The 17,704-nt window shown below is 41.6% G+C and overlaps 1 protein-coding gene across 1 annotated transcript in view; it reads right to left on the bottom strand.

The window, feature by feature from the left end:
* LOC139386813 (arf-GAP with GTPase, ANK repeat and PH domain-containing protein 3-like) overlaps positions 1 to 9,389 on the bottom strand; it is a 274,884-nt gene extending 265,495 nt beyond the window's left edge. Inside the window, exon 1 of the mRNA XM_071132626.1 lies at positions 8,506 to 9,389. Coding sequence (XP_070988727.1) covers positions 8,506 to 8,875 — 370 coding nt within the window. The 5' untranslated portion in view covers positions 8,876 to 9,389. The remainder of the gene's footprint in view (positions 1 to 8,505) is intronic.
* Between the last annotated feature and the right edge of the window lie 8,315 nt (positions 9,390 to 17,704).

Raw genomic sequence — 17,704 nt, 5'->3', positions numbered from 1 at the left:
ACTCAGTCAGCTGTATAGGCAAATAAGGAAACAGGAAATCGCTCAACCAGAGGCGGCGCTCCTAGTGGCCGGAGACTTTAATGCAGGGAAACTTAAATCAGTTCTACCAACATGTTAAATGTGCAACCAGAGGGGAAAAAAAATCCAGATCACCTGTACTCTACACACAGATATGTACAAAGCTCTCTCGCCCTCCATTTGGTAAATCTATCCTCCTGATTCCGGCTTACAAGCAAAAATTAAAGCAGGAAGAACAAGTGACTCGGTCTATAAAAAAGTGGTCAGATGAAGCAGATGCTAAACTACAGGACTGTTTTGCTAGCACTGACAAGAACATGTTCCGGGATTCTTCCGATGGTATTGAGGAGTAAACCACTGGCTTTACCAATAAGTGTATCAATGATGTCATCCCCACAATAACTGTACGAACAAGAGGTCTACCGATTATGATTTTTCAACGCCGATACCGATTATTGGAGGACCAAAAAAGATTATTACAAATTTAAAAAATCGTCCGATTTAATGACAATTACAACAATACTGAATTAACACTTATTTTAACTTAATATAAAACATCAATAAAAATTAATTTAGCCTCAAATAAATAATGAAACATGTTCAATTTGGTTTAAATAATGCAAAAACAAAGTGTTGGAGAAGAAAGTATTATGTGCCATGTAAAAATGTGTGCCATGTAAAATAGCTAACGTTTAAGTTCCTAGCTCAGAACATATGAAAGTTGGTGGTTCCTTTTATCATGAGACTTCAATATTCCAAGGTAAGAGGTTTTAGGTTGTAGTTAATATAGTATTTATAGGACTATTTCTCTCTATACCATTTGTATTTCATATACCTTTGACTATTGGATGTTCTTATAGACACTATAGTATTGCCAGTGTAACAGTATAGCTTCCGTCCCCCTCCTCGCCACTACCTGGGCTCGAGCCAGGAACACAACGACAACAGCCACACTCAAAGCATCGTTACCCATCGCTCCACAAAAGCTTCAGCCCTTGCAGCGCAAGGGGAATAACTACTCAAAATCTAAAAGCGAGTGAAGTTTCAAACAGTATTAGCGCACACCCAGCTAACTAGCTAGCCATTTCACATTGGTTACACCAGCCATTAGGCTGATAGGCATGAAGTCATAAACAGCTGCTGGCAAATGAATGATTACAGGCCTGCTGCTGCTCAGTCAGACTTAATTATAACATAATAACACACAGAAATACGAGCCTTAGGTCATTAATATGATCAAATCCGGAAACTATCATTTCGAAAACAAAACGTTTATTATTTCAGTGAAATACGAAACCGTTCGGTATTTTATCTAACGGGTGGCATCCCTAAGTCTAAACATTCTTGTTACATTGCACAACTTTCAATGTATGTCATAATTATGTAAAATCCTGGCAAATTAGTTTGCAATGAGTCAGGCAGCCCAAACTGTTGCATATACCCTGACTCTGCGTGCAATGAACGCAAGAGAAATGACACAATTTCACCTGGTTAATATTGCCTGCTAAACTGGATTAGTAGTTATAACTAGTGATTATGATTAATTGTTTTTTATAAGATAAGTTTAACGCTAGCTAGCAATTTACCTTGGCTTCTACTGTATTCGCGTAACAGGCAGGCTACTCGTGGAGTGCAATGGTTAGAGCGTTGGACTAATTAACTGTGCGGTTACAAGATTGGAACCCCTGAGCTGACAAGGTGGAAATCTGTCGTTCTGCCCCTGAACAAGGCAGTTAGCCCACAGTTCCTAAGCCGTCATTGAAAATAAGAATGTGTTCTTAACTGACTTGCCCAGTTAAATAAAAGCTACTAAAAAAAAATAATAATAAATAAATAAATATATATAAATATTTTTTTTTTTTATAAATCGGAGCTCAAAAATACCGATTTCCAATTGTTATGAAAACTTGAAATCGGCCCTAATTAAATCGGCCATTCCGATTAATCAGTCAACCTCTAGTACGAACATACCCTAAAAAGAAGCCATGGATTACAAGCAACATTCGCACTGAGCTAAAGGGGAGAGCTGCCGCTTTCAAGGTCCGGGACTCTAACCTGAAAGCTTATACAAAATCCTCCAATGCCCTCCGGTTAACCATCAAACAGGCAAAGCGTCAACACAGGGCTAAGATTGAATGTATTACACTGGCTCCGACGCTCGTTTTATGTGGCAGGGCTTGCAAACTATTACAGACTACAAAAGGGAAGCAGAGCCGCGAGCTGCCCAGTGACGCAAGCCTAAGAGACGAGCTAAAATCACTTCTATGCTCGCTTTCCAGGCAAGCAACACTGAGGTATGCATGAGAGCATCAGCCGTTCCAGATGACTGTGTGATCACGGTCTCCGTAGCCGACGTGAGTAAGACCTTCAAACAGGTCAACATTCACAAGGCTGTGGGGCCAGGCGGATTACCAGATCGTGTGCTCCGGGAATGTGCTGACCAACTGGTAGGTGTCTTCACTGACATATTCAACATGTTCCTGATGGAGTCTGTAATACCAACATGTTTCAAGCAGACCACCATAGTCCCTGTTCCCAAGAACACGAAGGCAACCTCCCTAAATGACTACAGACCCGTAGCACTCACGCCTGTAGCCATGAAGTGCTTTGAAAGGCTGGTAATGGCTCACATCAAACCCTAAACCCACTCCAATTTGCATACCACCCAAACACATCCACAGATGATGCAATCTCTATTGCACTCCACACTGCCCTTTCCCACCTGGACAAAAGGAATAGCTACGTGAGAATGCTATTCATTGACTAGAGCTCAGCGTTCAACACCATAGTACCCTCAAAGCTCATCAATAAGCTAAGGATCCTGGGACTAAACACCTCCCTCTGCAACTGGATCCTAAACTTCCTGACGGGCCGCCCCCAGGTGGTGAGGGTAGGCAGCAACACATCTGCCACGCTGATTCTCAACACTGGAGCCCCTCAGGGGTGCGTGCTCAGTCCCCTCCTGTACTCCCTGTTCACCCACAACTGCATGGCCAGGCACAACTCCAACACCATCATTAAGTTTGTAGACAACAGTGGAAGGCCTGATCACTGACAACGACGAGACAGCCAATAGGGAGGAAGTCAGAGACCTGGCCGGGTGATGCCAGAATAACAACCTCTCCCTCAACATAACCAAGACTAAGGAGATGATTGTGGACTACAGATAAAAAGAGTACCAAGCACGCACCCATTCTCATCGACGGGGCTGTAGTGGAGCAGGTTGAGAGCTTCAAGTTCCTTGCTGTTCACATCACCAACAAACTAGAATGGTCCAAACACACCAAGACAGTCGTGAAGAGGGCACAACAAAGCCTATTCCCCCTCTTGAAACTAAAAAGATTTGGCATGGGTCCTCAGATCCCTAAAAGGTTCTACAGCTGCAACGTCGAGAGCATCCGGACTGGTTGCATCACTGCCTGGTATGGCAATTGCTCAGCCTCCGAACGCAAGGCACTACAGAGGGTGTCAAAGGAAGGCCCTAAAAATTGTCAAAGACCCCAGCCACCCCAGTCATAGACTGATCTCTCTACAACCGCATGGCAAGCAGTAACAGAGTGACAAATTTAGGACAAAAAGGTTTCTCAACTGTTTTTACCCCCAAGCTATAAGACTCCTGAACAGGTAATCAAATGGCTACCCGGACTACTAGCACATTGTCTAACCGGGTATCCTGCATTGTGTCCCGCCACCCACCACCCCCTCTTTTACACTACTGCTACTCTATGTTTATCATACAGTATATGCATAGTCACTTCAACCATATCTACATGTACATACTACCTCAATCAGCACGACTAACCGGTGCCTGTATATAGCCTCACTGCTGTTATTTATTTTTCACTGTCTTTTTACTGTTTCTATTATTTCATTACCTACCTATTGTTCACCTAATACCTTTTTTGCACTGTTGGTTAGAGCCTGTAAGTAAGCATTTCACTGTAAGGTTGTATTCGGCGCACGTGACAAATAAACTTTGATTTGATTATCAGCTTAATATTAGCATAATACGAATAATCAGTTAACTAAAGAAACATTAAACAATGAATAAGTGATCTCGTCTTTTAATTGGATAAGAAACAAGGCCCAGAAGTCAAATGGAGGACATTTGAATGATCGACCGATCCGATTCAGATTCTACTGCACGATTATCTCTCTGCCCTCCTGTAATACTGTAAGGGACAAGGAACCATTTGGTCATGTTTAGTTATTGACAACCAGAAACAGACCCAAATTCATATTCTGCTTTGATCCTAACCCCTCTAAGAGACACACACAGGTTGGAGAGGTTAATGCTAAGTGTTCCATCTAAATCTATGTAACTTCTCTTACATAAATGGTCAGGGTGAACCCTAGCATGGAATCTTTCACAAATACTTCCAACAAAAAGGCACATTTTGTTCTTCCCCTTGACACGCTTGGTACTGTGCATACCCCGGTTCTCAAAGTCACATTCATAGCTTGTCATAATCCTCTACACCAGAAAATGTGGCAATATTCAATCAGTTATATCAGACAGTGATCTGTAAACAAATAAGTTAAAACATTTATATTAAACAAAGGGTCATTATACACCATGTCTTCTGCACTACATTGTTTGTATGACAGTCAAAAGCATTGGTTATTCTGTATTTTCTAAAAATCAATAAAACATTGATCACCCACAACAAATAAACAAGCTCCTGCTGCTCCTTTGTCTCAGGTTCTTCTGATTGCAGTAAATTTGCTCACTGAGACAAACTGGTGCTTGGCATATCAAACATTACTGTGAAGGGAGTGGTGAGAAGAGAAACCTCACCTAGTATTATCACTACTCCCGATGATCTGTCTCAAAGAATCGTTGGTGTTTTCCAACGGGTAAAACCCCTAACGATTCACACAGAAGAAGATATGTTCGACAGAGGCTGCCTTTTTCTGTTGGCATAGAATTGTTATTCTCTCTAGTATTTTCAACTGAAGGCATGAGATCCATTGGTTTCTTAGCAACAGAGACTGCAATGATGCAAGATCGAAGGGGAACGTGCAGTCCTACAGTACAGGTGAAGTCTTGTCGACTACACTAATGTCTCCTGTTGCAGCTCTTCAGGCTTTCTGCAATGGGGACATTAATAAGAGAGCTAAAATACATGTCAAATATGAATGCATCTAAAAATGGGGAGCTTGCTGAGAAAAATACAAATAGATGTTCATTGTTTTGGGGCATTGGACTTGGTCATAAGGTACACTAAAACAAATAAATAACTTGCCTTGCCTGGGGAAGAAACATAACTGTCTTTCATTTCAGACTAATTATTTTTTTGTATAATTGAACAATCTAAAATGATCGGATTTTAAAAGGGGAAATGTTTTTTCCTAATTTGTGTCACACACTCTGATCTGGCAGTGAACCAGAAAACTGCTCATCCTCATTAAAACAAATATTCTGCATTTTTTAAGAGGACAACATAAAAGCCTCTAGTGTTTCCATATTCAGCCATTGCATAAAGCCTCGCATTCATTGACAAAATGATGTAATAATTTGCATCAGAACAAGTCGGTGCTATTCCTCAAAGCCTAAAAGGAGACTTATCTTATCACATCCATAACAAGTACTACAGGATCAACCCCAGTCGCTGAAACACTGCTGTGTCAACCACAGTGAATGTTATGATGGTACGAGGCACAGGTCATAGACCTCATCACGTACCCACACCAAGGGAACATATCTCATTCAGCGCTAATGGCTCACGCCTGAGTAGAGCTGCTACTAAGAAGAAGTTTCTCAGAATCTCTTAAAACACGCCTTGAGAAAAAGTGAGGTCATTGTCTGCCATTTAAAGACAGCATAGTGAAGTAACTTGGAGGTTAAATCTGATGGAAACATGGTTCCAGTTGGTGAGAACAAACAGAGTACCTAATCTAATATTTAATTATGTTAACTGCACCTCTACTCAATAGTTATCAAACCCATACAACTGCAAATACACTGGGTGTACAAAGGAACACCTTCCTAATATTGAGTTACACGGTGTCCAACGCATTCCACAGGGATGCTGGCCCATGTTGACGCCAACGCTTCCCACAGTTGTGTCCACTTGGCTGGATGTCCTTTGGGTGGTGGAGCATTCTTGATACACATAGGATACTGTTGAGCGTGAAAAACTCAACAGCGTTGCAGTGCTTGACACAAACCGGTGTGTCGATCACCTACCACCATACCCCATTCAAAGACACATTTTTTGTCTTGCCCAATCACCCTCTGAATGGCACACCTACACAATCCATGTCTCAATTGTCTTGAGGCTTAAAAATCATTCTTTAACCGGTCTCTTAAAGTGGCTTTAACAAGTGACATCAATAAGGGATCACAGCTTTCACCTGGTCAGTCTGTCATGGAAAGAGCAGCTGTTCTTAATGTTTTGTATACTCAATATAGAGTATGCATCATTCTAACAAGTCAGCATAATGGTACAGATATTGATTTCTGTGTAGGTTAGACAACACAACCTATTCTACCTGTTCCCTTGCTGCTCTGTTGATACGTTTATACCTGTGAATAACAGTGTTGCTCCAATGCATTTATTATGTTAGAGCTCCCGAGTGGCGCAGCGGTCTAAGGCACTGCATCTCTGTGCAAGAGGCATCACTACAGTCCCTGGTTCAAATCCAGGCTGTATCACATCCGGCCGTGATTGAGAGTCCCATAGGGCGGCACACAATTGGCACAGCATCGTAGGGGTTTGGTGGTCATTGTAAATAGGACACTGCACTGGTGTAGGGCACTGCATCGCAGCGCTAGCTGTGCCACCAGAGACTCTGGGTTCGCGCCCAGGCTCTGTCGCAGCCGGCCGTGACCGGGAGGTCCGTGGGGCGACTCACAATTGGCCTAGCGTCGTCCGGGTTAGGGAGGGTTTGGCCGGTAGGGATATCCTTGTCCAGAGACTCCTGTGGCGGGCCAGGCGTAGTGTGCGCTAACCAAGGTAGCCAGGTGCACGGTGTTTCCTCCGACACATTGGTGCGGCTGGCTTCCGGGTTGGAGGCGCGCTGTGTTAAGAAGCAGTGCAGCTTGGTTGGGTTGTGTCTCGGAGGACGCATAGCTTTCGACCTTCGTCTCTCCCGAGCCCGTACGGGAGTTGTAGCGATGAGACAAGATAGTAATTACTAACAATTGGATACCACAAAAATTGGGAAGAAAAAAGGGGGTAAAATAAAAAATATATAAAATGTAAAAAAGAGAGTCCCATAGGGCGGCACACAATTGGCCCAGCGTCGTCCGGGTTTGGTGGTCATTGTAAATAAGAATTTGTTCTTAACCGACTTGCCTAGAATTTTTTTTATTTTTATGATTTAAAAAAATGTACCGTTACACTGTCTGAGACATGAGAATTCACTGTTGGTGGAAGTGAACCCCTGGCTTTCACATGGTCACACAATAGACTACTTTTCCTCTTAGGTTTGTTCACAGTTCCTCTTATGACAACGACCTGTGTGGGTCATTTCACTAGATAATGGCTCATGTTACAGGTACTACCACCCCCCTCTGCTTTGAACTCTGACTACTTTTCCTTTCAGTCTCCTATGCAAGTAACAAAATACATTGGTAAACACTTGATGTTAGCACAAGACTTTCCCGCCACTAAGACCACCCTTTTATCTTAAATCCTTAAACATGAGTGTGAGAATTCATCTCTAAATCCAAATGAGGATTTAAGTCAATGAGCCGAATTTAAGCTTTGGAAATGGATAGAGTGGTGGTGGAAACGTGCATTAGATCTAGGTGTCTCGCCAGAGCTTAAAGTGTGATGTACAGAATCTAAACCACTATGTCACAGGTGATGCAGAGTACAGTTTGAGTGGCATCTTTTAAGAAATAGGTGTTCTTACTGTTAGGTTATATGGGATACTGCTTGGTATTTGATAGAAATAATGTGTGCTGCAGTGAGGCGTCTTTATGCAAATCTGTAGGCTACTGAACTCAGATTTCAATGTACAGCAAATCAATGCATATCTATGCATGTTTTTGTTGTTATTCAGCTGTGAAGTATATTTCCCTGTGAAGGCCTACTGTGTCATAAGCACTACTAGTAGGGCATATTCTATGATGTGCCAATATAAGAGGCAATAAAATAAGAAACGCACAAAGAAATGGTGGTTCAACACAGGAGCACTGAGCAAGGGTTTTCTATTCACCTCGCATGACATCAGAAAATTCATGCATATGGAATATTAATTTATCTGCCTGTATGATAGATTACAGTAGGCTAGCCCTTGCATGATGAATGATTGCATTTGCAATGTTATTTCCTAAACACATCCTAGGACGTTCCTGCGCTGAGCCTCACAGAAAGTGAGATTGTTGTCACCAAACAATGAGCTGAAGACTACCTCCATGGAGACCATGTTGCCATTGCCCATCAGAGGAGATGACCGACTTGGGGGTTACATTGCAAGTTGCCTACTTGTGACAATTGCTGAGAACCACACTAGCTTTTTATCCCTCCTACTCACCTTCAATAGAGATCACATGTTCTCGGATCTGGTTCTGCAGGGCCATGTCATCGATGCGTTCGATCAGGTCGTAGATTGAGTAAATGTTCGGGTGGACCGATTCGAACCGATGGATCTCAGCCCGGATGGCTGCCGAGTTGGACAAAACAAACTGCTGGTTGCCTTGTTGGCCGGCCTGGGAAGCCTGTCCTGATACTGTCCCCGAACCGAACTGACCCTGCCCGGAGCCTCCGGATGATCCTGATCCGAACTGGGACGGGATGGACTGGGGTACTGGTACAGGAACGGGCGCTGGGACCGTGCCTGGGGTGGGCATGGCTGGTTGAGACTGCTGCGCGATACCGGACACCGACCCCGATTGGAAATTCATCTTGGTTTGAACAAGTAAGTCTTTACAATAGGAAAGCAAATGAATAGACCCCTATTCTAGGATTTAAAAACGATGTGATCAAAAGAATTCCGCGGGAACTAGCAAGTTGTCTGAAAACGAGATTGCACAGACGCATCAATAGTTGGTCACCAATTGCAACAAAACGCGGTTCTTATTCATACTATCAAAACTTGAATGTGGTTCATTTTCCGTTATAAGCTATAGGCTACTGGGCGCTTTCGCTTTGGCCGTGTCCTGCCCTTTTCCGGAGATCACAAACCGCAATGCCTACCACTAGACACTCCTTTTCTGGGCTATTCGGTCCCTTTTAATTGTTTAATTAATCGAACGGTTTTCTTTGGCTGCTCTGTCAAAAGCATACAATGGGCTCGGCTTCGGCAAGGCGCCCGGGTCCACTACCGACTAAATGTGTTGTTTCTGCGTTGAAATGAAATCGCGTTGATTCCTCTTTGGTCCAAGTGGTCCCTGCCCAGCGCCCTCCTCCGCATTTTGTAACGTCACATATCACGTAATTGTACTTGAGGTGGGGGAGGGAGTAATTCGATTGGATGATTATGTGGAGGAAGAATAAAGCAGTGCTCATCATTTTAATAACCTAGCCTATCTGACAGTTATGCAACCAAATAATTTGGATGACAAGAGAAAATAATTACTCAGATACGTTTTATGTAGGTTACTTTATTGATGTATTCCCTTTTACCCCCTCCCCAATAGGAGAGACACACGGTCAGTCGCTCTGGTGTGTGTCCTCTCTTATGGTTTACCTAAAAAGCAACATTGAGGGGGGAGCTATTATCTATGTGTCTCTTCAACATCCTTCATCATGTCACAATACCTTCAGGGAAATCTTTTCAGCTTTATACCAAACAATCAACACTATTTTGACCTATACAATATACAACTGAATGTGACATTTAGCCAATTTCTGCTTTCATACATTGAATTCAGACTATTCTCTGAGGGGGGCCCCTTCCTCTGATTCTTATCCTCTGATTATTTTCCTTCGGTAAGGAAATGTGTGCAGTGTTTGAGTTAAAAAGCCTACAGAGCACCATTCAGCCAATTAGGTTGAAAAGTAGCCTTTTAAAATACATCATGGCCGATCTTCAAATATACATGAATATTATGTAGAAGACATAACTTCTGAATGCGTCAATCAAATGTAAATATCACTTCTCAAACAAGCAACATAAATGTAATGCATTTCTCAACATAACCAAAGATAAGCCATCACCATGGTAGGATAGTGAGTCATTAGTTATCCTTAATTAGAAGTTACTCCAAGTAAAGAGAAGAAGCCATCTACTGGTCTGGCTGTACAAGAGCCATTCTGCAGTGGTGTGGTGTGAGAGTCTGGATACAAAATAATTCAGACTAATGTGACTAGAGGAGATTCCAGACAAACACTAAAATAACCCCTTGTGGGAAAACAGAGAAATTTGTATTCAGCATCACATTACATGTTTTGTAGAATGAGCTCTGATGAAAAACCTTTTCTGCAAATAAAGTACATAGGCTCATCCTTCTGGGTTATACTTGTCATTAGTAACGCTGAAATTACTAGTCACAACACAATGGTATAGAGAATGTTGCTACATTGCCGTCATCGCAGTCCCAGTTTCAACATAGTTTCATTAGATGAGATTCATAAAATGTTATGTAATGAAATAATGCGTCTACCCCTCTGGTAGATTACAATACAGGAATGAAATAGTCTGCATGCAGTACATACGAAAGGATTCAGACCCCTTGACTTTTTCCACATTTTGTTACATGAAAGCCTTATTCTAAAATGTATTAAATCATTTTTTTACCTTCATCAATCTACAGATTTAAAAAAAATAATAATAATAATTTTAAACTAGGTAAGTCATTTAAGAACACATTCTTATTTACAATGACAGCCTAGCCCAGCCAAAACCGGTCTACGCTGGGCCAAATGTGCACCGCCTTATTTGACTCTCAATCACAGCCGGATGTGATGCAGGCTAGATTCAGCCTGAACCAGAGACTGCAGTGACACCTCTTGTACTGAGATGTAGTGCCTTAGACCACTGTACCACTCTTGAGCCCCATAATGTCAATACCCCATAATGACAAAGCAAAAACAGGTTTTCTGAAAATTTTGCAAAAAAAAACGACTGAAATATTTACATAAGTATTCAGACCTTTTACTCAGTACTTTGTTGAAAAACTTTTGGGTATGATGCTACAAGCTTGGCACACCTGTATTTGGGGAGTTTCTCCCATTCTTCTCTGCAGATCCTCTCAAGCTCTGTCAGGTTGGATGGGGAGCGTTGCTTCACAGCTATTTTAAGGTCTCTCCAGAGATGTTCAATCAGGTTCAAGACCGGGCTCTGGCTGGGCCACTCAAGGGGATTCAGAGACTTGTCCCGAAGCCACTCCTGCGTTGTCTTGGCTGTGTGCTTAGGGTCATTGTCCTGTTGGAAGGTGAACCTTTGACCCAGTCTGAGGTCCTGATGATGATGCTGCCACCACCATGCTTCACCATAGGGATGGTGCCAGGTTTCCTCCAGACGTGAAGCTTGGCATTCAGGCCAAAGTGTTCAATCTTAGTTTCATCAGACCAGAGAACATTGTTTCTCATTGCCAGAGTCCTTTAGGTGCCTTTTGGGAAACTCCAAGCGGGCTGTCATGTGCCTTTTACTGAGGAGTGGCTTCCGTCTGGCCACTCTACCATAAAGGCCTGACTGGTGGAGTGCTGCAGAGATGGTTGTCCTTCTGGAAGGTTCTCGCATCTCCACAGAGGAACTCCGGAGCTCAATCAGAGTGACCATCAGGTTCTTGGTCACCTCCTTGACCAAGGCCCTTCTCCCCCGATTGCTCAGCGGCCAGCTCTAGGAAGAGTTTGGTGGTTCCATTTAAGACTGATGGAGGCCACTGTGTTCTTGGGGACCTTCAATGCTGCAGACATTTTTTGGTACCCTTCCCCAGATCTGTGCCTTGACACAATTCTGTCTTGGAGCTCTACGGACAATTACTTCGACCTCATGGTTTAGTTTTTGCTCTGACATGCACTGTCAACAGTGGGACCTTATATAGACAGGCGTGTGCCTTTCCAAATTATGTTCAATCAATTGAATTTACCACAGGTGGACTCCAATGAAGTTGTAGAAACATCAAGGATGATCAATGGAAACAGGATGCACATGAGCTCAATTTCAAATCTTATAGCAAAGGGTCTGAATAGTTAGGTAAATAAAGTATTTCAGATTTTTATTTGAAAACATTTCTAAAAACCTGTTTTTGCTTTGTCATTATGCAGTATTTTTTATTTTATTTAATCCATTTTAGAATAAGACTAATATAACAAAATGTGGAAAAAGGGAAGGGGTCTGAATACTTTCCGAATGTACTGTACATTAATAGTGAATAATGTGTACTGAAACATTGGTATTTCATCTTGGCTTGCCACTCTTAAGAATACAAATTTGAGCCGGGTGTTTTATAAATGTTGCATTGCCTCAAGAGTGAATTTCAATGGCACAATGTAAAACTGAGCATTCAGAAGATCAAGGCAACTTTTTCACTTCTATCCCCAAGAGAAGTACATTCTTGCCTTTAGAAACAGAATAGAAAGAGCTATTAAAAAAGGGCTGATTTGTAGTAAATGGTACCTATATCTATAGAATGTGCATATGCCCCTCTAATATATATTGGTAGGCTATCCTACACTCAGAAAAAAAATATTCTAAAAGGGTTATTTGCAGAAGGGTATGAAAAACCCTTAATAATAAAAAAAACCTTCTTGCCTTCCAAAGAATCATAAAATATATTTTAGAGTCTTCAAAGTAGCCACCCTTTGCCTTGATGACAGCTTAGCACACTCTTGGCAATCTCTCAACCAGCTTCATGAGGAATACTTCTCCAACAGTCTAGAAGGAGTTCCCACATATGCTGAGCACCTGTTGGCTGCTTTTCCTTCAGTCTGTGGTCCAACTCATTCCAAACCATCTCAATTGGGTTGAGGTCGGGTGATTGTGGATGCCGGGTCATCTGATGCAGCATTCCATCACGCTCCTTCTTGGTCAAATAGCCCTTACATAGCCTGGAGGTGCGTTGGGTCATTGTCCTGTTGAAAAACAAATGATAGTGGGAATAAGTGCAAACCAGATGGGATGGCATAATCTCTGCAGAATGCTGTGGTAGCCATGGCTGTTAAGTGTGCCTCGAATTCTAACAGACAGTGTTACCAACAGACAGTGTCACCAACAAAGCACCCCCACACCATCACACCTCCTCCTCCATGCATCACGGTGGGAACCACACATGCGGAGATCATCCGTTCACCTACTCTGCGTCTCACAAAGACACGTGGTTGGAACCAAAAATGTCCAATTTGGACTCATCAGACCAAAGGACAGATTTCCACCGGTCTAATGTCCATTGCTCGTTTTTCTTGGCCCAAGCAAGTCTCTTCTTATTATTGGTGTTCTTAAGTAGTGGTTTCTTTGCAGAAATTTGACCATGAAGGCCTGATTCACGCAGTCTTCTCTGAACAGTTGATGTCGAGATGTGTCTGTTACTTGAACTCTGTGAAGCATTTTTATGGGATGCAATTTCTGAGGCTGGTAACTCTAATGAACTTATCCTCTACAACAGAGGTAACTGGGTCGTCCTTTCCTGTGGCGATCCTCATAAGAGCCAGTTTCATCATAGTGCTTGATGGTTTTTGCGACTACACTTGAAGAAACTTTCAAAGTACTTGAAATGTTCCATATTGACTGACCTTCATCTTAATGTAATGATAGACTGTTGTTTCTCTTTGCTTATTTGAGCTGTTCTTGCCATAATATGGACTTGGTCTTTTACCACATAGGGCTATCTTCTGTATACCACCCCTACCTTGTCACAACACAACTGGATTGGCTCATACGCATTAAGAAGGAAAGAAATTCCACAAACTAACTTAACAAGGCACACCTGTTAATTGAAATGCATTCCAGGTAACTACCTCATGAATCTGGTCGAGAGAATGCCAAACGTATGCAAAGATGTCATCAAGGCAAATGGTGGCTACTTTGAAGAATCTCAAATATATTTAGATTTGTTTAACACTTTTTTGGTTCCTATATTATTCCATATGTGGTATTTCATAGTTTATGTCTTCACTATTATTCTGCAATGTAGAAAATAGTAAAAGTAAATAAAAACCCTTGAATGAGTAGGTGTGTCCAAACTTTTGACTGGTGCAGTATTTATCACAAAAGCACAACATTTTATTGCTAAAGTGCAGTGTATTGTACAATATATACAGTACAGTGATTTGACTACTCATCCTGGTACAACACATTTAGTTTACATCCAATAAATAGAAGAAAAACAATCAGTCTAGATGTAATTTGAGATCCTCATTTCTGCAGAGCTCAAATCCCTGAGTTCAATATTCATCCATTACAGAATAATGCTGATGATGCGGCCACTGATTACACAGAAGGACTTTCAGATTATGCAAATGAACATAATTCTCTCGTTTTATTTAAGAACATTGCACTCTTGCTTCTCAGCATTTTCCATCACCAGTTGTACTAAAATAAAAAGAGCTGTGGTTTGGAGAAATGTCTCCGAATTCCATTGTTTATAAAAACATTTAGATAGAGGCCCTCTGACTGGACCATAGGCTATTCAATCAAACCCAGATACCAGGTTTCCTGGAATATTAAAATGATTATGCTTACACTGAAAGGCCCAGTGCAGTCAAAACAAATGTGTTAGAGAATGTAGATCATCTTTTCAAACAGCTCTTACAAATTAAAAAAGTACCTGCCTATTTTGGTTGGATGGAGTTTTTCCCTGCATGGTGACATCAACAGGTGGTAAATTAGTCAATAGACCAATAAGAAAGACCGTTCCAAACCGCTCTAATTTTCAGTTTTCCCCTCCCCAATCAGACCACTTCCAGACAGTCCTTGTAACATTCTTGCTTAAGAAATGTGTATTCGCCTTTAAGCAATTTTTGTTTATTTTTGCTAATTTTATTTGAAAACAATCACAGTAAGGTACTTAATTTTACCCAGAAATTATTTGATAAAAATGGCTGCACTGGACCCTTAAGATGTTAGGTTAAAGTGTGTATAAATTCACATTCATTATTGATTTTTGTTAGGAGACCTGGTTTCTAAGCATGATGGTGCAAACCATCATGCTAATTACAGCTAAAGGTTTGAGTATGAGGATAAGACACATGCACATTTTTACAATATATCAATGGAAAAGTATGTAAAAACCCATTATAGCCGTAGGAGAGCCAAAAGAAGAGCCAAACTGTGTGGTATTCACTGCCTTCTGCCCCCATCTGGTGGCCAAATCTGGAACACTCTCAACCACATTCTTATCCAAACTCATCATTATGCTCACAAGCCATGATTGGGAAACCATAGTGTTGTCAGTATTTCTTATCTGACTGGTTCTGAGGTACATTTGTCATGAGGATGGAAGAGAAGGGGATTCCTTAATTGTAGAGCATATGAGTGTATATATACAGATTTTTTAAATATAATGTTTAACCCCATATTCAAGCAGAATACTCTCAAAAGTGAAATAACACATTATGCAGTGCATCTGATCTATAAACTGACATGCCTGATTAAGATTTATCCGTTAATCGGCATATCCCTAATCAGCATGTTTCTGTACATATCACACATAAACCATGCAGCCATTTCCTCTTGTACCCATTTATAGCCTGAGGACAGATGGCTTTATTGGCACCACTATTATGGAGCGTGATCTATTCCAACAAATGAGGGATGAGTACACAGTCTGCAGGGTTTTCCTTTCTGGTGTTGGCCAACAACCATAACCAGCTTTCAGGATAACAACAGTCCAAACTTCCTTCCTTCCACCACTCGCTTTCTGATTGGGGCGTGATCTGGTAACATGGTGTCTATGAATGCTATGCATGCATATTACAATGCATCATATTCCATTATCTCCAATGTTATATTTAGGCCACGTATTAAGAGATTTTGCTGAAAATTACTCTCAGAATCCTATGGTTAAGCCAGTGTTAAGCGTTTTGTGTTGGTATGTGCTTGGCATTTTCACGGCAGTCTACTTAAAAAACATAAAACACACATGCACACACACAGTACATTTTAATATTTATAGATGGAGTTTGTTTCCAATTTCACCTACCTTGGTCTTAATGGTCTTTATGGCCTCAGTAGATGAAGTGTCTCTCTACTCCACTGATTGCTTCTTCCTCTTCCTCCCAGTGCTGCAGGGAGCCTGTGGAAGCATGCTCCAGGACAGTTGACGTGAATACAGGATCATCGGCAAAGTGTGGAAAAAGTACACAATTGTCATACTTGAGTAAAAGTTAAGATACCTTAATAGAAAGTAACTCAAGTAAAAGTCACCCAGTAAAATACTACTTGAGTAAAAGTCTAAAAGTATTTTGTTTTAAATATATTGAAGTATGAAAAGAAAGGGCCTCCTGAATGGCGCAGCGGACTAAGGCACTGCATCGCAGTGCTTGAGGCGTCACTACAGACCCGAATTCGATCCCAGGCTGTGTCACAGCTGGCTGTGACCGGGAGACCCATGAGGCCGCCACAATTGGCCCAGCGTCGTCCAGGTTAGGGGAGGGTTTGGCTAGCTGGAATTTCCTTGTCCCATCGTACTCTAGTGACTCCTTGTGGCGGGCCGGGCGCCTGCAAGCTGACTACGGTCGTCAGCTGGATGGTGTTTCCTCCGACACATTGGTGCTGCTGGCTTTTGGGTTAAGCGAACAGTGTGTCAAGAAGCTCTCGGACTTCGCTTCTCCAGAGTCGGGAAGTTGCAGTGAAGACTGTAACTACCAATTGGATATCACGAAAAAAGGGTAAAAAGTCAAATCCTTTCAAATTGCTTACATTAACCAAACGGCACAATTTTATCAAAAGTAAAAGTATAAATAATTTCAAATTGCTTATATTAAGCAAATAGCACCATTTTTTTTTTTTACAGCTAGCCAGGGCACACTTCAACACTCAGCCGTCATATACAAATCCTGCTAAGCATTCTAAATGTGATGAGTTCTTTTGGGTGTCAGGATAAATGTATAGAGTAAAAGGTACATTATTTTCTTTAGGAATGTAGTGAAGTAAAAGTAAAAGTTGTGAAAAACTAAATAGTAATGTTCAGATACACCAAACACTACTTAAGTAGTACTTTAAAGTATGTTTACTTAAGTACTTTACACAACTGAGCAGGGGTTCATGGGAGCAGAACAGAAAGCCTGGAGGGGCAATACATATGTAATCTCCCTGAATGATTGATTTTCATTGTTCCCCCTGTAGGAATGGAGACTAATTCTTCATCTTCAAGATTACTTTAGTCGCTGTTTAAAAGATCTTCCAAACTTGGGTGTTAAATGTTTAATGTTCTCCGGTCTCCCAGCCATTAATATGGAGTATGAATTGCAACCTTTTATTGATTCAGTGGGGAACTCTAATTTCGGTCTACACCCATAAAGCCTCAAGGAGCACCATACTGTACTCCAGTTGAATGGAATAGAATGGGTGGGGAGAAGTTCCCAACTGACATGAGGCGATGGTGCAACATGGTGCAACATACATAGACCAGGGTCCAATATTTTGGTTCGAACATCTAGTAATTACATACATAGGTAAAATATATATATATATATATTTTTTACCCCTTTTTCGTGGTATCCAATTGTTGTAGTAGCTACTATCTTGTCTCATCGCTACAACTCCCGTACGGGCTCGGGAGAGACGAAGGTTGAAAGTCATGCGTCCTCCGATACACAACCCAACCAGCCGTACTGCTTCTTAACACAGC

Source organism: Oncorhynchus clarkii, chromosome 28 (genome assembly GCF_045791955.1).
Source record: "Oncorhynchus clarkii lewisi isolate Uvic-CL-2024 chromosome 28, UVic_Ocla_1.0, whole genome shotgun sequence".
NCBI lineage: Eukaryota > Metazoa > Chordata > Actinopteri > Salmoniformes > Salmonidae > Oncorhynchus > Oncorhynchus clarkii.
Note: the sequence above shows the minus strand (reverse complement) of the source record. Positions and strands in the feature narration are given on the sequence as shown.